Source organism: Nomascus leucogenys, chromosome 24, assembly GCF_006542625.1.
Source record: "Nomascus leucogenys isolate Asia chromosome 24, Asia_NLE_v1, whole genome shotgun sequence".
Taxonomy (NCBI): Eukaryota; Metazoa; Chordata; class Mammalia; order Primates; family Hylobatidae; genus Nomascus; species Nomascus leucogenys.
The window spans coordinates 1,389,041-1,406,534 of record NC_044404.1 but is presented as its reverse complement, the minus strand read 5'-3'; the positions used below and the strand labels follow the sequence as shown (position 1 = coordinate 1,406,534).

The 17,494-nt window shown below is 49.1% G+C and overlaps 1 protein-coding gene across 7 annotated transcripts in view; it reads right to left on the bottom strand.

The window, feature by feature from the left end:
- CYFIP1 (cytoplasmic FMR1 interacting protein 1) overlaps positions 1 to 17,494 on the bottom strand; it is a 119,447-nt gene that overhangs the window by 70,394 nt on the left and 31,559 nt on the right. For 5 of the 7 annotated variants that reach the window (XM_030805332.1, XM_030805333.1, XM_030805337.1 and 2 more), the window contains exons 2-11: positions 14,609 to 14,731; positions 14,443 to 14,532; positions 12,266 to 12,343; positions 11,916 to 12,017; positions 10,529 to 10,710; positions 6,788 to 6,884; positions 6,569 to 6,697; positions 4,480 to 4,584; positions 1,518 to 1,609; positions 252 to 369 (exon numbers count right to left, since the gene is read on the bottom strand). In XM_030805332.1, the coding sequence (XP_030661192.1) occupies positions 252 to 369; positions 1,518 to 1,609; positions 4,480 to 4,584; positions 6,569 to 6,697; positions 6,788 to 6,884; positions 10,529 to 10,710; positions 11,916 to 12,017; positions 12,266 to 12,343; positions 14,443 to 14,532; positions 14,609 to 14,725 (1,110 nt within the window). In that variant the 5' untranslated portion in view covers positions 14,726 to 14,731. The remainder of the gene's footprint in view (positions 1 to 251; positions 370 to 1,517; positions 1,610 to 4,479; positions 4,585 to 6,568; positions 6,698 to 6,787; positions 6,885 to 10,528; positions 10,711 to 11,915; positions 12,018 to 12,265; positions 12,344 to 14,442; positions 14,533 to 14,608; positions 14,732 to 17,494) is intronic. The other 2 variants (XM_030805334.1, XM_030805335.1) reach the window with 2 other exon arrangements.

The following is a 17,494-nucleotide window of genomic DNA, read 5'->3' as shown; positions in this document are numbered from 1 at the left end:
CCATGGGCTGTACCCTGCAGCCTAGCTGTGCCGCAGCTGTACCTTCCAGGCTAGCATGAGGACACGATGACGTTCCCACAATGATGAAACTGCCTAATGACACATTTGTCAGAACCTGTCCCTGTCATTATGTGACATATGATTGTATCTGGTAGTAAACTGTTTTTCAAAGCAATTAAACCTAAGATTTGGGTGCAAACACACACAGGCGACCCTCGGGTGCCCGTGCGGCTCCAGGTCGCGGGGCGCACCTCGCTGTTGCTGTAGCGTGCCAGCTCCGAAATGAAGCGCATGTGGTCCTCACGGATCTGGATCATCTGCTCGCAGATGTTGTACTGAGGGCTGCTGCCGGAGGATGTGCACGTCCATCTGTGCAGAGAGAAAGCACCCACGTTACCTGTGGAGGCGCCGGCAGGCCACAGCGCTGGGGCAGCTCAGGACGCCGGTTTGGTGCCAGAGCCACACAAATGGCTTTTATGTTTTTAATAGGTTGTTTAAAAAAACAACACAGAAGCATATCCAATGGAGACCACCTGTGGCCTGTAAAGCCTAAAATATTTGTTGTCTGTCCTCTACTGAAAAGGCTTCTTGACCCCTGAGACTGAGATGCAACTTCGTTTGTCAAAATCACGGCTGAATGGTGACCGCAGGTTGGCTACGGGCACAGTGCTTGGCAAAAGTCAGTGAAAGCCTCCCCTGAGGCTCAGATGGCTCTGTAGAGTCTGCAGTGGGGAGGAGAGCCTGCCAACATCTGGAACTGTACTGAGGATCTTTATAGTTCTTCACAGAGTAAGATGGTACACAGTTTAGGATTTAGGGCCACATTGTCTGCAGATGTCACATCTGACACACCGTCAGTCTCTTCTTTTTTTCTTTGAGGCAGGGTCTTGCTCTCTTGCCCAGGCTGGACTGCAGTGGTGCAATCTTGGTTCACTGCAACCTCCACCTCCTAGACTACTCAAGTAATCCTCCCACCTCAGCCTCCTGAGTAGCTGGAACTACAGGCATCTGCCACCACGCCCGGCTAATTTTTGTATTTTTTCATAAAGTCAAGGTCTCACTGTGTTGCCCAGGCTGGTCTCAAACTCCTGAGTTCAAGAGATCCATCCACCTCGGCCTCCCAACGTGCTGGGATTACAGGCGTGAGCCACCGCGCCCCACCCTCTTCTTTTCTTTTTAAGACAACCTTTTTAAACGTAAAGACTATCACCCAGCACTGTCCAATAGGAATCCCTAGGATGATGAAAGTGTTCTGTATCTGTGCTGTCCAACACAGTAGCCACTAACTATTGAACATTTCAAACGGGGCTGTTGTAAGGAAATTAAAATTTCATTGTATTTTTCAATAAACTTAAATGTAAATAGCCACAAGTGGCAAAGGCTACAACACTGGACATTTAGTTCCGGGCTGAGAATGTTAACAGTGTTATCTCTAGACAAATAAGCAGGATGTTTGAAAACCGCACAATGAGGACACTGCCGAAAGCTCAAACCAGGCAGCTTTCCTCTCCTCCTACCGAGATTTATTTTCCTCGTAGTGGGCGCTGGTCTTGATGTATCTTGCCAGTTCTATTTGCATGTCCCCAAATAGTGGAACCACCTGGAGCTGCTGTATTCAAAGAACAAAAAAATAGAGTCATTATGTATATTTAGTCACCAAATACATAAGCACAAGGAAACTGACTAATGCTAATAATTACTTCGGTTTGAATGCTACCTCTGCAAATGATTCACTACAAAAAAAACTGTAAGTAACTTCTACATTCGCTTTGAGAGAAACAAAATACAATTTAAAAACCAACATCTATAAAAACTATTCAAATGTTAAAATTAACCTACCATGTTGCTAGATCCACAGTCATAAAAAAAATCAACTGCATTTCTTCCTTTCTTTTTTTTGAGACAGAGTCTCGCTCTGTCGCCCAGGCTGGAGTGCAGTGGCGTGATCTCAGCTCACTGCAAGCTCCGCCTCCCAGGTTCACGTCATTCTCCTGCCTCAGCCTCCCGAGTAGCTGGGACTACAGGCGCCTGCCACCACACCCGGCTAATTTTTTGTATTTTTAGTAGAGATGGGATTTCACTGTGTTAGCCAGGATGGTCTCGATCTCCTGACCTCGTGATCCACCCGCCTCGGCCTCCCAAAGTGCTGGGATTACAGGCATAAGCCACCGTGCCCAGCCAACTGCATTTCTATATACTAGCAATGATCAGAATACAAAAACTTAAAGAGAAATACTTTGCAACAGCTTCCAAAAAAATACGCATGAGTAAATCTAACAAAAAATGTGCAAGACCTCTAAACAAAAGTACTACCCCGAAAATTCTAGAAAAAGTTCTCAGTAAATGGAGAAATAGATCATGTTTGTGCCTAGGAAGGCTTCAAATTTTTTAAATGTCCATTCTCTCAAAATAGATCTATAATCAATCCCAGTCAATATTTCAGAAGGAAAAAAAAATGGTTTTGGGGGGATAGTGTGTGTAAATCAGGAAATCGAGTCTAACATGCATTTCCAAAGGGGAAGGGATGATATCTGGGTCTATCCTGAAGGACGAAACTGGAAGACACACCCTTCCAGACTAGGAGTCCTGTTAGAAAGCTCCAACAATTAAGGCAGCGTGGCCCTGGAGCAGGGAGGGAGGCTTGTGGATAGGACAGGGAACCTGGACAGAGCCACAGACAGTTTCATGACCTGAGCAGCACTGCAGAACAATGGGCTTTGCAATAAATGGGCAGGCCCAACTGGGGAGCCATACTGGGAAAGATCCAAGGAAGCGAAACCCCTACCTCCTACCACGCGCAGAAGTCAGTTCCAGGGGGATTAGATCTAGGTGAAAAAGGAGACAGAATGCTTCTAGAAGCTAACACAGCAGAAACGTCTCATGAGCTGGATGGCTGCAAAGATTTATTTAGGTGGACATTAATGAAAAGATTCATATATGGGACTACACTAAAATGACCAACTTCTGTTCAGCAAATGACACCATCAAGAACGCGAAAAGGCTACTGGAGGCAGGAGGAGGAAGGGAATATACTGGTCAAAGCATATAAAGTTTCAATTCCGCAGCATAGGTAAGTTCTGAAGACCTCATCTATGGCACAGTAGCTATGGTTAATAACAATGCATTGAATGCTTAAAATATGCTAAAAGAGTAGATCTTAAGTGTTCTCATCACAAAATAAAAAAAATGTGTGTTAGGTAATGGACATGTTAAATTAGCCTGAATTCATCATTTCACAATGTGTACGTGTATCAAAACATCACACCGTATACCATAAACATACAATTTTTACTTGTCAATTATACCTTGATAAAGCTGGGAAAAAGTGAAAGGGTAAGCCTCTTAGGGGAGAATATATGTATATTAAAACGTAAGGCCAGGTGCAGTGGCTCAGGCCTGTAATCTTGGCACTTTGAGAGGCCAGGGCTGGAGGACTGCTTGAGGCCAGGAGTTCGACACCAGCCTGGGCAACATAGGGAGCCCTCGTTGCTACTAAAAGTTTAAAAACTAGCCAAGCGTGATGGCAAGCACCTGCAGTCCCAGCTAGTTGAGAGGCTGAGGTGGGAGGAATCACCAAGGCCTGCTACGCTCCAGCCTGGATGACAGAGCGAGAGCCTGTCTCAAAAACAAAACAAAACAAACAAACAAAAAACTCACTTGTGTCCAACAAGGGACATGTATCCAGAATATATAAAGAACTATAAATCAATAGGGAAAAAAGAGCAAAAGACTTGAAGTGGCACATCACAAAGGGAACATGCTAATAACATGGAAAGCCATTAGGGAAACATGAACGAAACTACAATGAAACACTAGCCAATACAATCTCAATGCTGTACGCATCCTCAGGATGTCCCCCCACCCCAAAAAAGACAGTGCTAAGTACTGATGTGGCACCAGCGGCGCGTTCTCTCACTGCTGACGGGAATGCAGATCAGGACAGCTGTGCTGGAACGTCATCAGGCTGTAGGTAACTACTAACACTGAAAACAGATCTGCCCTGTGACCCCCGGTCCCTCTCCTGGGTATGCACCCAACAGAGGACAGTCGACCAGAGCTGCACTGTTTGGACATGCCAAAACTCGGGAACATCCGAGAGCCCGCCAACATCGGAACGGATAAGTTACGGTGTAGTCATCAGATAGAAAACTACACCACAACTGAAAGCTACAAGCTGTAGCTACGGGCTTCCTCCAGGATGTAACTCACAAACAAGAGGCTGGTGACAGCAGCTGGACGCAGAAGAGTACAAATAGCACAATTCTATCTGTATAAAGCTCCGCCCAGGCAAAACCAGCACAGGGCAAAAGGAAAGAGAAAGCGTGGTCACCTCTGCAGACGGGAGAACGTGCGTGTCACAGACTCCACTCAGCCCCAGCGTTTCCTGATATAGATCACGGTCACACAGGGGCTCACTTTCCCAAAATTCAAAGTGCACACAAATCAATAAAAACATTGATCTAAAAACATGTAACTCACCTTGAAGTACTTGTCAATTTTGGATAAGTTTATTCTTTTCTTGGCATCTAACTTATAGATGTTACTGACACTCCCATCCATCAGGTACAGACCAAATCCCATGACCTGAAAAGCCACAAAATGAATGACGTGACAAAGCTCAGAACTGCAAATTTCACTACCCATAAGGACTTACACTGTTACAGCTGAAGACTTTGAAGGCACAATTTGAAATAGATCACAAAGATCTATCTTTAGGCTGCTTGTCTGGTGCTTGAAATGCATCATTTTATCCTTAGTGAAACTGGGATACAAAGTGGGGCTGGGCTTCCAAGTCAGTTGCTAAAAGTGGAAAAAAACAAATCCTCTACCCTAGCCTAACCCAAGCGGTAGGGCTATTCTGGAGCTACTAGGTTGGTGCAAAAGTAATTGCGCTTTTTTTCCCATTAAAAGTAATGTCCAATATGCAGCCACATGTAACCAGTTAAGTTTCGGTGTATGCAAACTAAAAAAAAATTTTTTTTTTTTTTTTTTTTTGGGATGGAGTCTTGCTCTGTCACCCAGGCTGGAGTGCAGTGGCGCCATCTCAGCTCACTGCAACCTCTGCCTCCCAGGTTCAAGCGATTTTCCTGCCTCAGCCTCCCAAGTAGTTGGGATTACAGGCACCCATGACCACCACGCCTGGCTAATTTTTTTTGTATTTTTAGTAGACATGGGGTTTCACCATGTTGGTCAGGCTGGTGTAAAACTTCTGACCTCAAGTGATCCACCCACCTCAACTCCCAAAGTGCTGGGATTACAGGCATGAGCCACCGTGCCCAGTCACAAACTAAAAATTCTTAGCGTGGACTAGCCACCTGCATGCTCCAGTGCTCCACAGGGGCTCATGGCCAGGGCTCCCACACCAGCTGGTGCAGACACCATGTTTCTGCTGTCACAAAGCACTCCGTGGGCATTGCTCGCCTGCTCAGGAGGAGTCTGGGGGCTGGGCTGGCGGGATGCCCAGCAAAGGGTCCCCCAAGGCCACCCTGCAGAGGTGGAGAACAGAGCAAAGGGAACAGCGGAACTGCCGCCCATCTTTCCCGTGAGAAACACAGATGGAAACCTTCCTAATTTGAACAGAGTAATAAAGAATATGGTGAACCAACAAAAGGCTACTTTAATTATGTGACACAAGGTATCAAAGTCCTAGGAATCACATGCTTGACAAGTAGAATCTTGGATAACTTCTGTCACAAAGCAGCTTAAAGGCTGGGCGTGGTGGCTTATGCCTGTAATCCCAGCACTTTGTGGGGGATAAGGCAAGAAGATTGCTTGGGCCCAGGAGTTCAAGGCCAGCAGGGGCAACAAAGTGAGATCTCGTATCTACAAAAATTCAAAAACTTAGCTGGGCACTGGTGCAAGTGCCTGTGGTCCCAGTTACTCAGGAGCCTGAGGCAGAAAGATCACTTGAGCCAAGGAGGTCAAGGCTATAGTGAGCTGTGTCCGTGCCACTGCATCCAGCCTGGGGGACAGAGCAAGACCCTGTCTCAAAAAAAAAAAAAAAAAAAAGGCTGGGCGCAGTGGCTCAAGCTTGTATTCACAGAGCTTTGGGAGGCTGAGGCAGGAGGGTCCCTTGAGCCCAGGAGTTTGAGAACAGCCTGTACAACATGGCAAGATTCTCTCTACAAAAAATTTAACAATTAGCCAGGCTTGGTGGCGTGCACCTGTAGTCCCAGCTACTTAGGAGGCTGAGGTGGGAGGATCACTTGAGCCCAGGAGGTTGAGGCTACAGTGAGCCGTGATCGTGCCACTGCACTCCAGCCTGGGCAAAAGCAACACCCTGCCCCGAGAATAAAACAAAAAGCAGCTTAAAAAAAAAAAAAAAGCTGAGAATCCTTGACCCGGACCTCCTGGCCAGCACCTTCTCCCAGGGTCAGTGTGTGACACACTCGTGGGGTGTGTTGAGAGCCTGTTGCGCAGGCTGTGTGCAAGGGCAGGACGCTGTTCACACACGACAGCGTGCAAATAAGACACAGCAATTAAAAGGATTCCAGATAAAGCACAGCCTATTGACAAGAGTAAGGCTGTCCCTCGGCAGTGCCACGGGCTGGCGTCCCCACACACGTACTTTGAGAAGCATGTGTTTCTCACTGGGCGTCAAATACATCCTGTTCTCGTAGTAATCCACACACAGATTCACGATGTCTGCCAGGAGCTCTTCGTAGCCAGAAATCACTTCGAGCTGCTGCTGCAGAGACTGAAACACAGAGCAAGAGACTCATGCATGGGCCTGGCGCCCAGCCGGCTGCTTGGCCCATCAACCTGAGTGTGCAAACACCAGCCTTACCTGTGTGATCTTGTTATGATTGGCCAGGAACATGGACAGATTCTGCGATTCCTGGATGGACTGTGGATCTGCCATTTTACGTAAAAACTGAGCAGCCCTTTGAAAACAAAAAGAGTTCATCCCAAAATGCACGAACGTGCCACATAAAAAAAAAAAAAAAAAGCCTGGTTCGAGTGGTATCCCTTTCCCCTACAGTCATCTGCAGAAATGTGGGTCAATCTCAGAAGCCAGCTATGATTTCAGCCTTTTCAGAAGTCTCTGGCCCTGCACTCCAGGTCAGTCTTCTGCCAACTTAGACGTGTCCTGCACAGCCCAAGACAGCTCTCCACCCTGCTGGTCACAGCCAATGGGCTTCCTGCAGGGTCCCTGCACACTGACCTCTGTCCTACACTGGTGGACGCCCACCTCATCTAGGGGGCACAGGGCTCCTGGACCCCAAGTCTGAGAAGGGCCACTGCCATCTCCGTGACTCCCACAAGCCCTGCCATGAAGCCGGCCAGCACTGCTGAGGTTCTCTGCTGGGAACCCTCTGGACCACACCTCCCCAGGCCACCTCAGGGACCACTGGTGCCCAAGGTCCTGAGACAGAGCCCTGGCCTGCCACCAATTTGTAGCTACACCCATACAGTGAGGCCCAACAATACAATACCGCAAGGCCATGCTGAGCCTGCGAGGTCTGGCAGGGCAGGGTGAATGTGGGGTGTGAGGATTCTGATCATCTACAGCTGTCCCGCAAGAAAGTTCAGTGGAAACGGCCCATGTAAGGACAGGTTTGTGCAACCCAGAACCTTGGGGGTTTAGTTTTAAAAGTTACCAAGGCAAAGGCTGATAACCTACACCAACATTCACTTCCTCCCCTTCCTCCTTAGGAACGAGCCCTGCATTTCTGTGGAACACACATTCCAGGGAGCCCCACACATTCCGTGTGCCTCGCCTACCCTGCAGCTAGCTGTGGCCACGTGACCAAGGACTAGGCCATGAGATATAATGCAAGATACTGACAAGCACTCAAAGTTTACTCATAAGGAAGCATGGAGCCCATCTTTCCCCCTTTCTGCCTGCTGACTGGAATGGAGAAATGACAGCTGGAGCTTAAGCAACCATCTAGGACCAGGAGGCAACACCTGAAGCAGAGCCACAGGACCACAGGAGCCTTGGGTCCCGTAAAGCCTCAATCAGCAGCAGACCACCCAATTCCGGACTTTTCAGGAGACAGAGAAATAAACTGCAATCTTTTTAAAGCCACTGTTATTTCCCTGGGCTTTAAATAATTGCATACAGTTAAACCTAATATTAACTGATACAGTAACATTCCTTGCCTTTTTAAACATGTTTCCAGGGTGGGGCATGGTGGCTCATGCCAGTAATCCCAGCATTTTGGGAGAATGAGGCAGGCAAATCACTTGAGGTCAGGAGTTCAACACCAGCCTGGCCAACATGGTGAAACCCCATCTCCACTAAAAATACAAAAATTAGCCCGGTGTGGTGGCTCACACCTGTAATTCCAACTACTCGGGAGGCTGAGGCAGGTGAATTGCTTGAATCCAGGAGACGCAGAGGTTGCAGTGAGCCAAGATCGTGCCACTGCACCCCAGCCTGTGCCAGTGAGACTCTGTCTCAAAAAGAAAAAACCATGTTTCCTTTTTTTTTTAAATAGACACAGGGTCTCACTCTGTCACCCAGGCTGGAGTACAGTGGTACAATCACAGCTCACTGCAGCCTCTACCTCCTGGGCTCAAGTGATTCTCCAACCTCAGCGTCCCGAGTAGCTGGGACCACAGGTGCATGCCACCACACCTGGCTAGTTTATTTTGCTCTTGTTTTTTTAGAGATGGGGTCTTGCTATGTTACCCAGGCTGGTCTCAAATTCCTGGGCTCAAGTGATCCTTCTGCCTCAGCTTCTCAAGGTGCTGGGATTACAGGTGTGAGCCATCGCACCTGGCCATGTGTGCTTTATTGATTTGAGTAGTTGCTGAGGTGGCGGGTGGGGAGACTAAGGAAAGGGTCAAAGATACTGTTTTCTATTTTCCTCAAGCCTCACCATAACCATATGAGTTATCTTGGCATTGACACTTAGAAGAGGTTATACTAGTAGCTACCAGCAGGTGCCAGAAGAGCCAGGTGTGTGTGTGTGTGTGTGGTGGGGGTCTTGGGAGGGGTGGAGGCAATGGTCTGGAAAGGTGAACCAACAGGGGTCCCAGACAGAGGTCAGAGGAAGAAGCAGCAGTAAGAGATACGGAGCTGCCCCAGGCCCACTCTTTGGTGCTCAGGGGAACCTGAAGGTGGTGAAGACACTGGGGAAGGGGGCTGCTGGAGGGGAAACCCTCCTTCCCCCAGCTTTGCACACAGCAGCCCCATCTGTAAACTGTTTTACAGACTAGGCTTTAGAATAAAGGTGCTAGTGCTAAAAGGAAAAAAAGAAAAAAAACACACACACAACTTTTAAATACTTTTAAATATTGAAAACCACCTCTCCCATTTCCCTGACAAAGCCAAAACGGCGGCTGAGAAGGCCGCTTAAAATCACACAGCGACTGGGTGGGGCGGCTGGGACCAGGAGCCCACTCCAACCAGTGAGTCTCGATGCTAGAATCCCACAGATGCTGTTATCAAACAGGGACCCTTCAGACTTCCGCCCCAAGAGGGACTCACAGGTCAACTCCAGAGACCTTTCTCTAGTTCTGAAGATCTAGACTTCTGTGCAGAGCTGATGATTTTAGGTGATAAATGGAACACTGCATTATTTCACATGAATGAGGCTTAAAATTCTGCCTGACCTAGCTCGACTCCTACTGCTGCCTCATTTTGTCCCAAGTGGGTTTTTTAAATAAAGACATAGCAACAGTTGTATGATTTAAAATGCAACATAACTAGAGCATATTCAGATGCAAAGTAAGCCCTCTTCGAATTTAATTTTAGAGCTAAGATGCCTTACTTAGCAGAGGAAATTGAAATTAGCATCTCATTTCAGCAAAACACGTCTTCAAAAGCACTGAGCACAGATGAAGCGGAGCAAGAGCATCAGGAGACAGCGCCCTGAGTGTCACCCAACGCCGGTCGGCAGTGCGTCGAGTGTCACCGAATGCCCGTCGGCCACCCACTGCCCCACACTGCTCCAGAAGCACACACCGAGCCATGCCTGCCTCTTCTGCTCGTCTTGCCAGCCTCTCCAGAGGCTAGCTTCTCCAGAAGCTCTCTATATCCAGAAAGAAAACCGCCAGGGAGAGGACCTGGAAGCGCAGTGTGACCCCGAGACACCCTGTGACTGTGCATGGGCCATGTCTGCACGTTGCTGGGATGGTGCTCATGTGCCGGGGACCCCCGCTGGCGAGTGACTGGCACCGAGGACTGCAGCCCCAACGCCCAAGGTGGGCTGCAGAGGCCACCTGCCCCCTTGCCAAGATGCTCCCTGAGCCAGATGCCTGTGTTCTGTGAGCTAGGCTTACATCTTGTGCGTGTCTGTCTTCCCAGGGGCTCGAAGGTCCTCCGTGACATCTGAGGACAGCCAGGGCACAAAGAGCCTGCTCTAGCTGTGCAAAGCCACGATATGCACTTATCTGCTGGCTGCCCTCACCTTATCCCTCGGAGCAGGTGCTCACACAGCCCTGACACTGAGATGTAGCTGCTGCCTACCAGAAGTGACGACTTCAGCACACAAAGATGCACACTTGCTGTGCACAAGGCAGGCCACTGAGCTGGGTGCTCTCAGGAGGGCCCGCTGTGCGCAAGGCCGGCGCTCACCTCTTGTACGCTGAGTGGTCGTTCTTCACACTGCACTTCATGTTCTTCAGCTCGTCCAGCACGGCGAACATGTTGATGAACTTGCCCAGTGTGATCAGGTAGGCTTCTGACACGAAGTCCTTCCTCCTCTCGGCGTGGCACAGGCGCCTCACCTCCCCACAGAAACGCTCAATGGCATTTCTCTGTGCAGAGGAAGCAGGAGGGCAGAAAGCTGCAGGTCAGTGAGGAGCCAAGCCCATGTCCCTGCTTCAAGCACCTGCAGTCACTGCTCCTCGATGAGAAACGACCTGCCCAGTGAGGCTCCACGCCCAAGTGTTTACAATGCGGGCAACCAGACCCCTTCCTGAAAGCAGCTCCCACGGCCTGCTCTGCACCAACATTACTTGACTTGCACTTTACCAACTACATCACTAAAGTAACAAAATCTTGCTGATTATTCCAGCAAAATTACTGAGCAAAATGCTCCAATAAAACGCCTGTAAAATTCAGATGTTCTAACTTTCAGAAGTGAAAAGTGGGAGAGATTTTTTTCCTCTTGGTAACTTTCAAGGTAAAACAAAAATTCATCTCCTAGTTAGTTCCATCTCCTCCCTTTGCTGAAGGACACCATCATAAAAAATCTAGATGTTTCCGAAATACTTCTTTAAAAAGCAGCAAGCCCCTTCCATGTGGCTACTTCTTGCCTAACCAAGGCCAGGGCAAGGACCACCAGGAATGGACAGTCAGGGTGAGGCTAACAGCAAGAAAATACCTGAAAGAGCAGACGAATCAAAAGTACAAACTGGCCAGGCGTGGTGGCTCACACCTGTAATCCCAGCATTTTGGGAGGCCAAGATGGGCAGATCACCTGAGGTCAGGAATTCAAGACCAGCCTGGCCAACATGGTGAAACCCTGTCTCCACTAAAAATACAAAAATTAGCTGGGCATGGTGGCGGGCACCTGTAATCCCAGCTACTCGGGAGGCTGAGGCAGGAGAATCGCTTGAACCTGGGAGGCGGAGGTTGCAGTGAGCCAAGATCGTGCCATTGCACTTCAGCCTGGGTGACAGAGCGAGACTGTCTCAAAAAAAAAAAAAAAAAAAAAAAAAAAAAATACAAACTGGCAAAAAGTCAAAGCATCGTACTTGAAACTGACAGAAAGCAGGCTCCATGAAGGAAACACGAAATCACTCTCAGAGAAGAGAAGTGAACCACAAAAGGAGCATTGATTCCAAAAGGGCATGAGGAACTTTAGACTGTCAAAGGCTTGGTCCCTTTTGTCTCAGAAACTGGTTGCTTTAATTTACAGGCACTCTGTTCAGGGTGTTCACAGTGACAGCGATGGGTAGGAAGGCGTCAGCAACCCACCCCTCGGTGTTGTACCCCCCCAGATTATTTGCCATTTTACCTGGAAGTACATAAAATTCATCAGTTTTGTGACCTCAGGCTCCAGAACCTCCACGGTTTTCTCGTAAATTTCCACTCTGTTAGGCTGCTCATTACATTTCACCTGGGAATAAAGAAAAAAGGATGACATAAGAGGCTTCAAGATCTAGCCAGAAGCAGCCGCTGGGCTTCTAGAGCTAGTGATCCCGCCCTGCTGTGGGGTTAGAACTGGGAGGAGAGTGGGCCAGGCATGGCAGGGGCAGGGGTGTGGTGTGGCAGGGGCAGGGGTGTGGTGTGGCAGGGGCAGGGGTGTGGTGTGGCAGGGGCCTGGCAGGGTGTGGCTGGAGGGGAAGAGCCAGGCGAGCGTGGCACCTGTGGGATGGCCCGGGAGCAGCTCCTCCAGGTGTACAGCATGACAGCATATTCTTGGCCCTCCTCCAGCATCTCGTTCTGCAATGGAACATAGGGCAAATCAAAGGCAGGCGGGGGAACTAGCATGAAAAGCAGATGCCAGTTGCTAAAATCCAGACAAAGCGCCACGAACTATCCTAAGCACTGTGGCCTGTGTGCCAAGAGACAGCTGCCAGAAGCTAGTGACGCTGAGGTGCGGCGCTGGGGGCCACAATGACCACCCAAAACACCCCACGGCTTCTGTAGGTGAGAGGGGTGTCAGTGGCATGCAGGCATCTCTGAGGGGTGCCACAGGTGTTACACCTTGGCTCCACCCAGCCCTCAACAACCTGCTGGCCATGAGACCTGCAGTTGGGAACACAGAGGAAGGGCTCAGGGCAGACGCCCTGCCCAGTATGAGCACACACAGGATCCCCATGGCCTCCTCACCGGCTCACAGGGCCTCCCGGTCCCAGAGAGGACTAGAGGCAGGGCTGCCGGCCCCAGGTGTGCAGGAGGAAAAGTTAGGAGCGTGCCCACGGCACTTAAAATCTAGGTAGAGAGTCCATGGGAAGAGGACTGTCATCACTGCTGTAAAACTGCTTTTGCTTTCCACTCTTTAACATTGTTTCCTTTGGTAAAAATCAAATAGATGCTCTTAAATCTAGTCTGTATTTAGTGAGATGTTCGTCACAGTATTTGTTTTTTTTTTTTTTTTTTTGAGACGAGTCTTGCTCTGTCCCCCAGGCTGGAGTGCAGTGGCACGATCTCAGCTCACTACAACCTCTGCCTCCCAGGTTCAAGTGATTCTCTTGCCTCAGCCTCCCGAGTAGCTGGGATTACAGGCGTGCACCACCATGCCCGGTTAATTTTTGTATTTTTTTTTTTTTTTTTTTTTTTTAGTAGAGACAGGGTTTCACCATGTTGGCCAGGCTGGTCTCGAACTCCTGACCTTAGGTGATCTGCCCACTTTGGCCTCCCAAAATGCTAGGATTACAGGCGTGAGCCACTGCGCCCGGCCTACAGCATTTTTTTATTATATGACATAAAAGAGGAAATGAAGTAAATGTGCAAAAATAGTTGAATTGTGGACATTTACAAAATGGTTTACGTAGCCATTAAGGATTGCTTTCTCTAGCACATTTTCATGGCATGAAAATATTCTTGTCCAGGTGCAGTGGCTGAGGCTATAATCCCAGTACTTTGGGAGGCTGGGCGGGCGGATTCCTTGAGTCCAGGAATTCGAGACCAACCTGGGCAACATGGTGAGACCTCGCCTCTACAAAAAGCACAAAAAAGTAGATGGGCATGATGGTGTGTGCCTGTAGTCCCAGCTACTCAGGAGGCAGAGGTAGGAGGATTGCTTGAGCACGGGAGGTTGAGGCTGCAGTGAGCCCTAATCACACCACTGCACTCTGGCCTGGACAATCTGAGTGAGACCATCTCAAAAAAAAGAAAGAAAACACGTTCATGAGATCATTAAAATGCAGAACTAGCTAGGTGTGGTGGCTCATACCTGTAATCCCAGCACTGTGGGAGGCTGAGGTGGGCAGATCACCTGAGGTCAGGAGTTCGAGACCAGCCCGGCCAACATAGTGAAACCCTGTCTCTACTAAAAATACAAAAATTAGCTGGGCATAGTGGTGGGCGCCAGTAGTCCCAGCTACTCAGGAGGCTGAGGCACAAGAACTGCTTGAACCTGGGAGGTGGAGGTCGCAGTGAACCAAGATCGTGCCACTGCACTCCAGCCTGGTTGGCAGAGCAAGACTGTCTCAAAAAAAAAAAAGCAGAACTATAATAACAATGCAATTCATTTATAAATCTAAATCTCATATGGGAACATACCTGGTGGGTGTGGGTGCAGATCTGGAGAGGGAATGAGCATTAACAGGGCAGGCGCACCCTCGAAACGCTGACAAAGGTTTTCTCTGGGCCAGAGACACTGAATTTTCAGAAACAGCATGTATTGTTTTTATACATGCTGAGAAAGCATGTATATAAGAAAAGCAACGACTGTCTTAAAAATATAAGGCATTTCATTCATTTTCTTCTCTTTTTCCTCACTGCACAGTCTATTGGGATAATACCAAAAAGTATACATCTGCCCTTCAAACACGCCCTTCTCTGCAGAGAGAAACAAAGACACACTGCAACATTACCATGCTAGAGTGGACGGTGGCTTGTTCGATGTATCTTGCGATGCCAGTAACAAATGCATTTCTGTCTTCAAAGTTAGTGTTGAAATTTGGCTGAAGGAAAGGAAGAGAAAAACATCATGTGGGGTCGAAGCACAGGCTGTACGCCCCGCAGCTGCTGGGCACCCACCTGGTAGAGCAGCGAGGATGGCGGGGGCTCGATGCAGGGCTGCTGGTCGGGCAGGGGCAGCTCCTCCAGGAGGTCCACGTTGGACAGCGCGTCCTCCAGCGTCACCTGGGCCGCCATCCTGGGCTGGAACAACATACAAGGACCCCTGGTCTGTGAGGAGAAGGAGGGGGCACCCGACAAGCTTCAAGGTTGGGTACTCAGGCCTCTAACCCCTTCCCGCTCTCCCGAGGGCACTGGACATGGCTGACGCGGGCATGCTCAGTCCTTGGGAGTCGTGCGTCTCTCTCAGAGCATGCGGGCCAGCAGACTGGGAGGCCCTGTGCAGCTTATCCTTCCACATTCGCTGAGAACAGGCTCTCCTGGCCTCCAGGAGGGTCACAGTGTGGGGGACGTGGTTCCCGCCATCCTTCCCACCATAGGGGCCGCCATCCTGAGTTGCTGGTGCTGAGGACTCTCTGGAGGGTCTGACAACTCCCTCAAAGTGCTGGAGGGGCGGCGCCTCTCCGACGCCACATCTGCCCAGCAGAGCCTCCCTAAATGCAGCCACCTCCCAGGTGATGCCTCCAAACACGCTAGAGCCTGACATGGAAAAGACGAGCGCCCTGCCGCCCAACACCAGCTGTCTAGCTGCACAGACAGGCTGAGATTACAAGGAGTACGGGGCTGCTGCAGGGGACAGAAAGTGCCACACTGCAGCTGGAGCAGAGGTGCAGAAATGAAGGCAGACATCGTCTAAACACACCTTCAGTGCCAGCTCCAGGGAGAGGGGGCAATCTGCCTTCTGCTGAAGGGTACTCAGGAGCAGCTCTGCCCCAGGATGGGACCAGAGGCAGCTGAGCCGCATTCTATGAAGGAAAGAGCAGCAGGTGGCCTGGAGGAGACACTGAACAGAAGGAGACCCAAATCCCTCCTCCAGCACTGGCGCAGGCATGGAAGTGCACAGTGGAACGGGTAGCTGGTCCCAGTGCACTGGCTGAGGGTGGAGAAGGGAAGCTCCAGGGACCCAGGAAGCCCCAGTGGCAGTGTGGAGAGGAAGCAGCTCAGAAGAGCCAGCCGACAAAATGCTCATCAGCTTCAAGCCCATCCTCAAGCTGCAGGGGTGTGGATCTGATCCTCTTCACACCCCAAACCCTGAGACCACAGCCAGACAGCCACCAGCGGCACACAGGGGACAGGTCCAAGTGGCAGTGCAGGGGGCTATGAAGCCAGAATTGACATGGAGCTGCCACCCATTGAAGGCAAGTCAGAACCACAGCCCAAGTCTCCTCAGGGTGTTTGCTTTCTAAAATAAAAATATCAACATCCTCCTAGGATTTTAACAAGACCCAGACCTCATATCATAACATCCAACCATCCACTTACAGCCCAGATTACTCAGCACACAAAGAATGAGGAATATCTGAGCTCCTACAGGAAAAGACAGTCAACAGATACCAAAATAACACAGGTGTTGCAATTATCCACCCAACTTTAAAGCAATTACTGTGCTATGAAATGCTCTAACGATTTTAACACTCCCAAACTGAATGAAAAAATGGAAATCAGCAAAAGGCAAACAAAACAACATATAAAGAAGAACCAAATGGAAATTTCAAAACTAAAAGACACACTACTGAAATGTAAAAAAAAAAAAAAAACCTCAGGAAAGATTCAGTGAACTTGAAGATAGAGCAATGTAAGTTTTCTAATCTGAATACCAGAGAGAAAAAAGATTGAAAAAATTTTGGGGATCTTCGGGACAAGAGAAAAGGTCTAACGTCTGTGTCATCAGAGTGCAAAAGGAAAAGGGGAAACCAAGCAGTGATGAAAAACAGCTGAAAAAAATGACAAAAAAACACCCTAAATTTGGAGAAAGTCTTTTGTCTACAGATTCAAGAAGCTCTAAGGATCCCAAACAAGACAAACAAGAAATCCACACCCAGACACATCACGGTCAAACTGCTGAACGCCAAAGATAAAGGAAAATGGATCTTGAAAACAGCGGGAGAAACTTGAAATCTTGAAAACAGCGGGATGCCTGGCAGAGCACAGAGCAACAGTGGGAGGGCCGTGGATTCCCCCCGGGACCAGGCAGGCTGGAGGGCGGGCACAACATGCCTAAACCTAAAGCAGGGACCAGGCAGGCTGGAGGGTGGGCACAATGTGCCTAAGCCTAAAGCGGGGACCAGGCAGGCTGGAGGGCGGGCACAATGTGCCTAAGCCTAAAGCGGGGAGGTGCCAACTCGGGATCCTCCCTCAAGGTGGGAATGCGTCTTCCAGGAAGGAAGGTGAAGCCAGGACGTGGGCAGAGGAGGAAAATAAAGAGCATGCTGGCCAGCGGTTCAGGCTGACAGGAAGGGAGGTGGAAGGAAGCGTGGTCTGTGAACCACGTAGCAGAGGCAGTAGGCAGGGTAAGGGGCAAGGGCGCAGGACACATAACGATCCCACAGCTCTTCCAAAGTGCTTGGCGGTTAAAAGCAAAAATCAAAGTACTGTCTGATGGGCCTTTCAGTGTACATAAATGTAAATTACACAAATATATAAAATGTAAATTATAAAATATTTCTAGGTACATAATTGTATAAATCATATAAACAAGACAACTGTAATCTAAAAGGGGGAAGGGAAACCTGGATGGGGTAAGATTTCTATGTCCCTCTAGAAGTGGTAAAAAGCAGACTTTTCAGATCCTTAGCAGAATGTGAAATGTTAATAAGCATGGACTTCGAAATCCTTAGAGCAACCACCGAAGAAAGCTGTACAGCCAGTCCCAGCTACTTGGGAGGCTGAGAAGGGAGGATCGCTTGAGTCCAGGAGTTCAAGGCCTGCCTGGGCAACACAGTGAAATCCTGTCTCTTTTAAAAAAAAGAAAAAATTTAAAATACCTTTTTAAAAAGCTATCCAAAG